This window comes from Urocitellus parryii, chromosome 2, assembly GCF_045843805.1.
Source record: "Urocitellus parryii isolate mUroPar1 chromosome 2, mUroPar1.hap1, whole genome shotgun sequence".
Classification (NCBI taxonomy): Eukaryota; Metazoa; Chordata; class Mammalia; order Rodentia; family Sciuridae; genus Urocitellus; species Urocitellus parryii.
The window spans coordinates 167,734,443-167,747,006 of record NC_135532.1 but is presented as its reverse complement, the minus strand read 5'-3'; the positions used below and the strand labels follow the sequence as shown (position 1 = coordinate 167,747,006).

The 12,564-nt window shown below is 38.4% G+C and overlaps 2 protein-coding genes across 2 annotated transcripts in view; one reads left to right on the top strand and one right to left on the bottom strand.

The window, feature by feature from the left end:
- The window catches only part of Gsk3b (glycogen synthase kinase 3 beta), a 160,987-nt gene extending 151,851 nt beyond the window's left edge, over positions 1 to 9,136 (top strand). Inside the window, exon 11 of the mRNA XM_026393932.2 lies at positions 3,579 to 9,136. Coding sequence (XP_026249717.1) covers positions 3,579 to 3,646 — 68 coding nt within the window. The 3' untranslated portion in view covers positions 3,647 to 9,136. The remainder of the gene's footprint in view (positions 1 to 3,578) is intronic.
- Positions 9,137 to 11,269: 2,133 nt separating this feature from the next.
- The window catches only part of Nr1i2 (nuclear receptor subfamily 1 group I member 2), a 37,560-nt gene continuing 36,265 nt past the window's right edge, over positions 11,270 to 12,564 (bottom strand). The window contains exon 9 of the mRNA XM_026395580.2: positions 11,270 to 12,372. Coding sequence (XP_026251365.1) covers positions 12,228 to 12,372 — 145 coding nt within the window. The 3' untranslated portion in view covers positions 11,270 to 12,227. The remainder of the gene's footprint in view (positions 12,373 to 12,564) is intronic.

The window sequence follows — 12,564 nt, the reverse complement described above, 5'->3', positions numbered from 1 at the left end:
AATTCTGTATCCTCTCAAATCTATACTAGATTTGATGGGACAGAGTTATTTTTCCATAGTAGCATCAAAAGGATGATAATGAGAATTGTTTCTAGGAAGGTTTCAGGTCTGTGAAATGTCATCTCTAGAGCCATTTCTAGACTATCCCATACAGACTATTTGAAAATTAGAAAATAAATTAATTATATGCTTAGTTCTTATTATAAATTAAATATTGTCTTAATGTAATATAACTCTTTTCGATAATGGACCTCTAGAAATCACACTGGATTTTATTGAAATTAGTTCTAAATAAAAGTCCCTTTAAACTCTTCCATCCCTTTGCTAGGAAATCTTCTCTGCTGTCCCCTATTGCCCATAAAGATCATCATTGTCCTCTGTGCTCTGCTCTTCCACTTACTAACTGTATGGTCTTAGTTATGTTAATCTCATTATGACTTACATTTTCTGTTTGCCTAATGGTGGAGATAATCGTACATATTTCTCATAGGTGCTATGTAGTCTAAATGTGATACCTACAGAGTACTTAGTATGGTGTGTAGCACACTGGTAAGCAAGCACCCAGATATTTATTGTGATTTTGCTGGCACTAATATTTATTGTGATTGTGGTTATTGTAGTCACACTAGATTATGAAAATATATATTACATAAATAAAAATATATTTTAGATGTATCATTCACCATTCTGTTTCCTGAACAATTACTACATGCCAGATGTTATGGCACATACTTCAGAGGCCTTATTTTATAGACAGGAGGTATTATTACCATTTTGCCATTGAGGAAATTTAAGGGTAGAAAAGTGGAATAATTTGTTCCCAAATCACAAGGCTGTTAAGATGCACAAATTGTCTTTATATTCATAAATGTTCATGGAATTGGACTAGATTAAGAAAGACGTATCAGTGTAAGCCAGGCATGGTGATATACACATGTAAATTTAAGGCCAGCCTGGGCAACTTCAGGTTTCAAGAGTATGTGTGACCAAAATAATTAACTGCTAAAATTTACTCATGAAATGATTTGGAAATAATTCTGAGAAAAATATGAGGTCATTTAATTATAATTCTGAGGAACATGAGTGTTTTTGTTAAATTTTACTGATTGAAAACTGAATTCATTTCTGGTTATATGTTCACATGAAAGGCCTGTGATTTTTATTATGATCATATAGACAGCTTTTGAATTTCTCCAAAGAAGGGTAAACTAGTTTGGTCACTGTCATAAGCTCTCAGGTGATCGCCAGTGAAAGGATATCTGAAAACTAGCTAGCTAGCTAAGTAGGATTCTGCTAAAGAGCAAATTTTTTTTAAGAGGATCACAGGTTTTTTGTTTGTTTGTTTGTTTGAATATTTATTTTTTAGTTATAAGTGGACACAATATCTTTATTTTATTTTTATGTCATGCTGAGGATTGAACCCAGTGCCTCACATGCTAGGTGAGCGCTCTACATCTGAGCCACAACCCCAGCCCCTAAAGAGCAAATTTAACATAAATGGACAAGTTGCCTTGTAGGTGAGGTGTTTACTGAACTTGGTAAACAACTAGTGTCAGCCATCATGGCTAATGGCCACCATGGGCAGGGCTGCTCACAGTGCTAGTTTGCATGATGATGTAGTAGTCAAACACAAATGAATTCCTGATAGCCTCTCTCTTAAGTCTTGGGTTTGAAGACCATAAAAACAGTTCTGAGTATCATATTCTAATGCTGAAATTCAGGTAAGTACTATTTGATGATGATCATGTCCTGAGTGTCATTCACAGCACAGGAAATGCAACAATAAGCATGGATTTATGTGGAATATTAGAATTCTGAAATAGCTTTGTGGTCTTTGAGGCTTTTGCTGGAATGTTGTTTTTAATGCAGCCTGTCCCTGAATCATTAAAATGAGTATTTTTTCCTGAGAAAGGCTTGAAGGAATTTGTGGTTAGGGAGGAATTAATGTTAGGTTTTCAGTGCACGGAATTTGAATGCGCATGGATGGTACCACCCCCTTTGAACTGAGCATATCTATGGAAGGCCAGGGATCATGAATGAGGTATTAGACCTAATTGCTCACTAATTATTGGACAAGGCTGTCTACCTGTCTTTGAAAAGTAAGTTCTGTGTCCCAGGCTCTCTCGTGCAGCTTACTCATGGACCTTATTACTGATGAATTAGGATGACTCCAGCCATGGACAATATAAACCATTAGCATGGACTCTGATGTTGCACTTATTTACACAACAGCAGTACTAGAAGCAGCTGCAGGTGTTTTGAAGAAATTAAATGAATTAACTATAACCATTCAAATTAAGAGGTATTCTCATTTCTTTTCCCAAAGATTTAGTTAAATGTATATAAGGGCAGATTTAGAAAGGAAGTATAGTATTATATAGAGTGGCTATAGAAATGATAACTGAATAGCTAATCCTTAAGTAATAAAGTTCCTTTGTGTCCTTGTGGGTCTTTTGTGTCTCACTCTAATTCAGAAATTCAAAGTAGAAAGATCCAAGACCAGATGTTTGCATTCATTTGTGACATTGGTTACTCTGCCTATCATAGGACAAGCGTGATTGCAGATCCCTTTAAAGGTTCCTGACAGACAAAAGCTTCTGGGTCTGCTTTTTGGTGTTACCAGCCTTGATGACCAAGAGCAGTGTGGCTTCTAAGGAGATATAGCTCTTGGAAGTTGCCCATCCCAGTAAAGCAACCTCTCTTTCTCTGGGAAAAAAATGAAATATTTGTGAGAAAAATTGACCAACAGTATATTCCTGGTGGTTGTGTATGAGGCAAATGATTAACCACTGAAATAGCAGGCTATTCCCTATCCAGGATGGAGAGCCAATCTGGAAACAACTAGATGGCCATTTAGTTAATGGATGCTATAAAATAATAATGGTTCTTTAAAAGAGGGGAAATGGGGATAAAAGTTGGTTGTTAATATACACATTTGTAGAGGATCAGGCAAGATAAGTTATTAGTCCAACATATTTGACTACAGGATGCTTTACTGTATTGTATTAAGTAAATTGGTACCATAGTGACTATTTCTTTTTTGCTGTCTTTCATCTCTATGAATAATGAAGAGTGGCTATACTTAGAAAACAAGCAACTGAGTTTGGTTTATATGCAGTACTTCTTCTGCCTATCAACACTGACCCATATTACTTTCATTTTCTTCATCCATTCACCAAGCAGATAGTATATTATAACATGATTCAGGATTTTTAGTAAGTTTTCCAAGCTACGTGCTATTCATTTGTTTTCAGGTAAGCCCCTCTCCAACTGAGTCTTCATGAACTACTGATCCCAGCTATAGTAAGAGCATTCACAGGAATGGTCTCTGAGTTCCTGAGTTGATAATTTAATCAAAGTCACTGTCTCCTCTGCACCAGGACCTTGCCAAGTCATGTACTTTAGCTTCTAAACAGGAAGAAATTTAGATGTCAAACTGTTGGCCATATTTAAACCAACATGCCAGAAAACAGTTTGGAAGGCCACAACAGCTCACAGTCTGCAGTGAAGGCAATGTACTTGTTTTCTTTAGAGAATTATGCCATTGTTCATACTCTCTTGGGACTTTGAATTTGCAGATGCTAATGCTGGAGACCGTGGACAGACCAATAATGCTGCTTCTGCGTCAGCTTCCAACTCCACCTGAACAGTCCCAAGCAGTCAGCTGCACAGGAAAAACCACCAGTACTTGAGTGTCACTCAGCAACACTGGTCACGTTTGGAAAGAAAATTAAAAAGAGAAAAAAAAAACCTGTTCATTTTAGTGTTCAATTTTTTTTATTATTATTGTTGTTCTTATTTAACCTTGTAAGATATCTATAAATACAAAACAATTTCATTGTATTCTCACTTTGTGGGAGACCCAGAGGGTGGGAGGGGTAATGGGAGGGGGAAAGCGGAGCACTAGAAGACACAATCTCTCTCCCACGACAATCTTTTTTTTTTTTTTTTTTAATCAAAAGTCTGCTGTTGTACACTTTAAAAACAGGACTCCTGCCTCATGCCCCTTCCACAAGAGAAGAAACCTTGTTCTGTACTGAAGTGTTTGTTTTGTTTTGTTTGAGCTTTGTTTTCTTTTCAAGTCTAGTGTCAGACTTTGGCATAGTGCACAGCTTGAAATTGGTTGGGAGCTTAGCAGGTATAACTCAACAGGGGCTTACATGTCACTTGTAAAATTAATCCATATCCTCGGGTATTTCAAGACTTGGCTTTGGCATGTTGGTGGCAGGTGTGACAGACAAAAAAGGAAATGTGTATCATTTGTAACCCAGGTAGGTCAATAAAGTTTGAAGCTGTAAGGGGGAGATACTGAATTGATTGGTTAAGTTTGGTTTTGTTCTTAGTCAGTACTAGTGGTGAGAAAGCTGGTATAGCAGGCTCCCAAAGGGGAGCAGCAAGCAGAACTCTAGTTCCATAATGGGGTTTTGTTTTTGTTTTTGTTTTGCCTGACCAAAGGTTCTCTGCAAATCTTTGTACAGTTTTAAATTAGTGACCTAGAAGGGGATTGGAAAGGGTGTTGAACAGGCTATACTGGCTGCACAGGTCAAAGGCACCTGGTGAGACTAGAGGAAGGACACAGGCTGGGGCAGATCTCACCACTGTGAATGAATTCATCCAGATTTTTTTCTAAAGTTACTTCCCTTGGAAAGATACACTTGAGAGAGGACATTATAGTTAAGTAATGTGAACTGTAACAGTCTACTGCTTTATTTCTCATCTTTCTAATTGAAAAACAAGTTTTTAGGAATTGCCACCTTCTACACGTAGTTATAATTTTAAATCCAAATCTAGACTCTATTTAATTTTAGCTTTTTTAACCTCATGCTTTTAAAATTTATTTATTGATGCATGCCCAATAGGCCATTATGATTTTAGGTGGTAGGAATATTAAAAACTACCTATCAAAATTATATAGTCACCTGTACATACCTGCTGACTTCATAGGGAAACTGATGCTATAAATGTGTGTATATAGTTATATATACAGATACTCAATACTGCCTTTTCTTTTTTGTCTCCAGTATCAAAATTGACTGGTTGAAGCATGAGAAGAATGTTTCCCCACACACACCCAGTTAAGAGTTTTGTTTCTATTTTCTTTATCAGTGAATGGTGTAAGAATCAGTCTATTGTTTTTGGGGAAAAAAAAAAGCAATATTCCTTGGAAAGCAAGGAAGATTGAAGAATTATGTTTGCAGTAAAGAGATAGATCTTCACAACTACTTTGTTTTATACTTTTAAGGTTGGTATCTATGTGGGCCTTATATACTCTAAAATGAACCTTAGTCACCTTGGTGCTTATGGGCCATTACTTGACCTATGAATCTTTAAGGCACAATCAGTTATATTTTACATTTAAAAGATCACTTGAGTGATGGCCACTTTTTCCTCCTGCCCTCTCCTTCCCCACACACCTTCCAAGGTTAGCTGATAATTGTAGGGCTGCAGAGCTGAACTCTAGATTGTGTATAATCTCCTTTCACCCTCCTCATTGCCACTTAGGTCATGTTGGGGTCTCGCCCTCCAGGTGGTTAGGAAGTGGAGTCTCTTGGCAGCCCACGTGCAGGCCCTGCACCCTGTCCTGCTTCTTGACTTTGTGTGCAACTCTCCAAGAGAGTTATGCTGCCTGCTGAAGTGAATTGACACCCAGAAAGACAACTGTGAGCCATCTTAGTGTTCACTCACTGTTTAGCTAAGCTCTTGGGCCACAAAAGGGGTTTCTTAAACCTCTTATTATATCAGAGTTCATGAGAAAAGATAATGTTCAGTCAAACCAAATAAAATGGTGAATTTTACTTTTTATAAAGTGCTTCTGAGAGCTAGTTAAGATTGAAAAAAATCTGAAAGTATTTGGCAGCATAGTTCCTTAAAGGAACTATAGACCATTACAGAAAAGATTTATAAAGAATCTGAACAAGTAGGTCTATGACAGAGAAATGGACCTGTTTTCAGATCAAACTGCCCAGTCAGATGTTTGGATACGAACACTACTCTGGACTTGGTATACTTGCTGGAGTCCATAAAAATCAGTACTTATTTTAGAAAACACTTTTCCCCCCATAAATGGGGTAAGAGAAGAAGAGAGAAAAGTCAGATGCTTTTCTCTCAGTGTGTGTGTGTGTGTGTGTGAATGTGTGAGTGTGTGTGTATGTGTGCGCGTGTGCGCCGGGGTGCATGATTTTTCTTTCTCACGGATCATGGCGGGATCACAGAACTCTTTTATACAAGTGAGATCCAGGTCTCTGGATATCTTTTTGTAAATATAATAATAATAATTAAAAGCTCCTCACCAAATTCAAGCTTGTACATTATATTTTCTTTCAGTGTTCTTAAATTTAAGTTTTATTGTTTTGTATGTAAATATGTGGACCCAGGAACTGTTATTAATGAGCAAAAAGTTACTGTTCAGGGCAGTGATTCTGTTTAATAATAAGACAAAATGTAGACGAGCTTTTTAAAGCCATATAGTTTTAACTCTGTACAGTAGGTACCGGCCTGTATTATTGTAACAATAACTCTAGCAATGTATAGTGTATCTATATAGTTTGGAGTGCCTTCGCTTCCATGTGTTTGGTTTTTTTGTTTGTTTTTATTTTTATTTTTCATTTAAAAAATTTTATTTGGTTTCCTTTATCCACATCTCCCTGTCCATTCCCTTTCCCTTTGAAATAATAACTCACAACAATATCTTTGCCCCCTCCAAAATTAAGTTTCGGTGATACCATGCTCAGGAGTGGGAAGAGGAAACCATGTTCATAATCTCATTTTATTCAAGCCCTGCATTTGTTTTAGTTCTGAATGTCTGTTTCCTCCTCGGTAGCAATGACCGTTTCATTTGATACTTGGTCCATTCAGGGACTTAGTATAACACATGGAGCCCTAGAGCTGGAGGATATCAATAGATTAGATTTTGTTTATCTCTTCCACAAGCCCTAACCATGGGTTTTACAAACAGCAGATTCTAGGAGCCTTCCATGCTCGAGCAGGCGCTCACTCTTCTTCCTCCCTCCCTCCCCACCTCCTCGCACCAGCCCCCTTACCGACTTCCCTCCCAAATGACACAGGGAGAGAAAACTGGTTTAGTGTTGGGTTTTGATACATCAATGGTCTAAAATTCTGTCTTGCAATGGCTTGCAGTTAACTGCACAGAATGCCACCATGCCCATAGAAGGCTGTTCTAACAAGGGAACTCAACCCATTCTCTCCCTCCTGCCATCTCTACCCTGTTCAATGACATGTCATTTTAATTTTTTAAATCAGTTTAATTTTGACTGTGTGCCCAACATGAAGGCCTTTTTTGGAAAAAAAATATATATATATATTTTTTTGTTTTGCCTCCAAGTACTCCATATAAAATGTCTTGAATAGAAGAAAAAAACACTTTACCAAACCAAAGGTTGCTATTTTTGAAACATCATGTGTTCATTCCAGCAAGGTAGAAGACTGCACCTTCTTTCCAATGACGTGTCATTTTAAAAGTCCTCTTAATTTTTACACCCATCTTGGTTTGTGTTTGAATAAAGTATGCCTGACTAATCATCTCATCTGCACCAATGCTAAGGTTTCTGAGAGGACTATTATATTGTCTATCCCTGTGGATATAAAGACACTGGCATTTCATTTCTTTTCTCTTTCCTTTTTAAAGGATTTAACTTTGGAATCTTCCAAAGGAAGTTGGCCAATGCCAGATCCCCAGGAGTTTGGGGGTTTTTCTTTGGTTTAAACCAAAATTGTACCTGATTCATATTGTTCATGTTAGTGATCATCTAATCACAGAGACAAAACACTTTTCTCCCCTCTATAGAAAAATAAGCATGCTCTACAATAAAACCTGTCTTTCTGGTAGAAACCTGAGCCACTGAAAATAAAGAGACAACTAGAAGCACAGTAGAGTCCCAGATTAAGGTCTTCCTTAGAGGCTATGAAAGTAATCCCTGGGGTTTGGATTATTTTCACAAGGATTATGCTGTTTATTATTAGAGTTTTTGCTCCGTTTTGCACCTCTGCAATAAAAGCAAAATGACAACCAGTACATAAGGGGTTAGCTTGACAAAGTAGACTTCCTTGTGTTAATTTTTAAGTTTTTTTCTTATATCTGTCTACAGGCAGATAGATGTATGAAAATGTGCTTGCCTGTAAAATTTGCATTTATAAGTGTGTTGCCGATGGATCACTTGGGCCTGTACACATACCAATTAGCGTGACCACTTCCATCTTAAATACGAATCTAAAAAACAAAATTTATTATATATATATATATATAAAGGACTGTGGGTTGTATACAAACTATTGCAAACACTTGTGCAAATCTGTCTTGATATAAAGGAAAAGCAAAATCTGTATAACATTATTACTACTTGAATGCCTCTGTGACTGAATTTTTTTTTCATTTTAAATATAAACCTTTTTTGTGAAAAGTATGCTCAATGTTTTTTTGCCCTTTCCCCATTCCCTTGTAAATACATTTCGTTCTATGTGACTTGGTTTGGAAATAGTTAACTGGTACTGTAATTTGCATTAAATAAAAAGTAGGTTAGCCTGGAAATGAAATTAAAATTCACAAGTGTGTGGTCTTTATTTCAGTACCCATCCCTCTCTTCACCCTATTTTGCCACTGCAGTAAGTAGTCACATCACCATCTTTAATTAGGGAAACATGAATCTTTATTATAAAAAATCAAGGTATGAACACCACATCTCATTGTTTCAAATGACCTTACTCCACTGTATTAGCCACAAGAGGTGCAGCTTCCAGCTTGGAAACCTTTGGATTTGATGTAGAGGAAGCTTTGTAGACACTGCTTTGAAAACAAAGGAAACGTCCCTAAAAGGGACAGTTGTAAAAATGTGTAAGAGCTGCTGTCTTCGATTACTGTGTGTTCATGGTTTGGTGTAGCTGTATTTTCTTTAACTTTTATCCTATTAGTAATGGTCTTTGGGGGTCTCTGTAAAATATATGAACACCACAAACTGTTGGCTTTACCTCCCAGGTAACCAACATGTTGTTTTTGAGTCTGCTCATTGCTAATACTGGATAATGTATGTAAACATGTTATGTCTCTTAGTGCAAAAGAAACATTTTTTAGGACTGGCAAACTGTCAGGCCTAATCTAAAGACTAGCTATAAGGTCATGTGACTGCTGCTTCAATAAAAACAAATTTATATTCGATAAAGTGTGGTCCTTTTATTTACTGATGTGGGATGGGCAAAATCAATCACATTTGTAAATGGTTAAATGCAGTTACTAGTGGTAGGGGAGGGCTGGGTCAGCAAAAACATGTAAGATGTTACTTTTGGGATGGGCTTCTTGGTGGCACTGAAATGCATTTTTGCCATCTTGTGTAGATTCTACCTTAGCTGTTTGAATTGGCATTAAGTGTCCTGCAAGAAGCTGCGTTAACTTGGAATCCTGGAAGACTCCCTGTTTAGTGTCCAAGTCCTTCCAAAATGTGATGACCATACAGTCCTTTGGGATTCACATTTCTAGATGCTATTTTTTGTGAAAGCAAGTGAACAAAAGCAGTGGATGGTCACCCATTCCTCAGGTATAGAAGTAGTTAATCCAACCCATCAGCACCATCAGATTCACGGCAGCTATGGACACATAAAGGGAAGCAAGGAGGGATCAACAAGCTGCTGAGGAAGGGGGCATGCAGGAAGAGGCCACTGAGTCTGGAGTGAGAAAGGCTGATGATGAAATGTTTTTCTTTATAACCTCTCTAAAAAAAAAAAAAAAAAAAAGCCACTCTGGGCCTTCTCCCAAGTGAAGATTTGTCTTTGACAACTTTAGACAAAGTCTGGGAAAAGGTGAGAGAGACCACTGAGTGACTCTGACTGACAGGGGAGCCAGGAGGTAAGCAGTAGCCTTGGAGATTAACTTCATCTTTTCCTGACTTAACCAGGTACTAGAAAAAGAGATCCGTAACTACAGAAATGCCTAGAAGTAGATGCTTAGTTCTATTTGCTCAAAAGCTCAGGGTAGTGAGTAAAAAGGAAATCCAAATTATTTGGGGGGTAGATAAATTGAACCTGGCTCCTAGTCCTATAAACTTGAGATCCACAAAGCTGCTGAAAGGAAGTATCCTGTGAGAGCTCTTTGGTGCATCTAACTTTGAATCTTTTCTCTTGAAATACACTTAGTTTTCATAATTTATATAAACCATACGTACATATTTGTTTAATATTGGGGAGCTGCCTGGGTGTTTTTAAAAACAAAACTGGGGGAGGGGAGTTGACCCATCTTAATCTCACCTTAACTTTGCCTTACTCTAACCTACATCCAACAACAATTTCAGCCACTTGGGTGAATAGCACACTCAAAAAGTTATTTCCTCCAGGGAAAGGAAGGGGCATACATTACTGGTGAATATAGTTGAATGAAATGTATATCTCCAAATTATAAACTTACATTTCTAACTGAGTAAAAATTAAATTAGTTGAAATTCCTGGGAGCAAAAGCTGTATTTATTGAGCTTGTAGAGAGGCACTTTATTTTTCCTTGGGTTTTTCTCTAAAAATGGGTACTTTATCTCCTTGATGCAGAGAAGGTTGGTGAAACTGGAGGGATGTCAGGGAATATGTTTACTTCTTTGATTTGTATTATTGATTTCTTAATGTTTTCAACGTTGCCCTGCTTTTAATAAAATGGTGAAAACTAAGCAATTATCTGTTTCTTAAAATTCAGTTTACCTTACAGCTTCATTTGCAACCAAATATTAAACATTTAAAATTAATTCATTTGCATTTTAATTATGATGTGTATATCCTTTAAACTTTAATTCAGAACAATTATTTTATGAGTAAATCAAGTTAATTCATTTGTATGTTCTTAGACCAACGGTTTTCCGATGTATAAAAGGCAATAAGTAGTGAAAAAAATGTATATATGTGTGTGTCTGTATTTTTATTTCTACTTCCCCACTCCCACATTTCTTTCTTCCCCAGATTAGAATGCCAACATTTTTTTACATCTTTAGCCAAACCTTTTTCCTTGATTTGACATTAAACCAGGAACACATTTGCTAAAACTATTAAATGCCTTATTAAATTAATAAGATAATAATATGTTATCTTATTAAGATAATAATGTAAATAATGTATTAAGTGCCTTATGTAAAATTAAACTTGTGACAATGCAAACAGTTTTACTCACAAATAGCTATAACAAGGCTGACACTCCCACATTTTTCAGTTTGGAGAACAGCATATTGACACAGGAATACGAGTGCGTGCAAGTGGTTTTACTCTAGCACATTTATTCACTGTCACTGTAGCCTTGTCACAGCACACAAGTGTTAACCAGCCTCAGGAGCAAACCCAGGCCCAGTCAGATGGAGAGCAGATAGACCTGTGCTAACTCACACACAGGTACCCACAGACACAGTTCCCATCCCTTCTTTCCATAAGCACATCCTAGGGACTGAGTCTTCACTGGGCCCAGGTGCCCACAAAATCTCAGTGCAGCTCAACATCCACACAAAAATGTTCCTCTTGCTTCTTATGTGTGGATTGTCCTTTTGGTCTGCATCATTGGTGTTTCAGCTTTTGTTGTCATAAATATGAACTATTCAAGGTCAGGATCCACATCTAAATCAACACTGTACACCACCCCACAGCAGGCTGCACAGTGTTGGTGCTTAATGATGGGTTTGAGTAGATGCAGAGACACAGAATGAAGTGCTCAGCTTGAGGTTATGACCACTTTCTGACATTCAGTGCAGGCTTCTCAGCTTCTCTCAAAGACACCACAGACATGCACCTGCTGATGAGCACAGGCCTGGAACCCACCTGGCAACTCAGGGCAAGAGGCTGAGGATGGGAATGAGCGGGGAGTGGAAGGCAGGACCTTTAGAGGTAGCAGTGAAAAGACTCAAGCCTGTAATCTGGGGTATTGATGGAAACCCAGCCTCTAGCTCCTTCCCCTCCACCCACCACAATACTTCAAGGGATTTAGTGGGATTTGGGGATTTATTACTGGACCACAGAACTTTGTCTAAGGGAAGGGCAACCTGGCATCGCTAACGGTCCTGACCTAAATAGGCCAGCTCATGCTGCACATAGGGTCCATGGCTTCCCTGTCCACAGTCTGAACTGAGGACTGGGAGACTCAAGTCCCCTCTTTGAGGAATGCTAGCCAGCTGTGGTGTCCATCTGTCTAGCCCCAGAAATGGCAGCTTGGCGAGCTCTGGTCTGGCTGTCCCACCGAGGCTCCACCCAAGAGCAGCCACTCAGCCATCTGTGGGGCTGAACAACTCTCTCATGAGGGGTGTGGCGAAGGGGTGTGTGTCTTGGATGCGCAGCAGCCTCTGGGTGTGCTGGGCATTGATGCTGCGCAGTTCAGTGAGTACAGCCACGATCTTCAGGAACAGGAACCTGTGGACCAGCCAGAGGAGAGGTTGGGATGCAGCCATTCCTCCCTTGGACCCTCCAGCCCTAGCCCTGTTTGAGGGCATGCAAGTTTATTCTCAGGTTCAGGTCAGCCAAGAGGCAAGGCTTGGCTGAATTCCTTCACAATTCCTTCCTTGGCTGAATTCCGTGCACAAGAAGGGCAGAGTAGTCTACGGG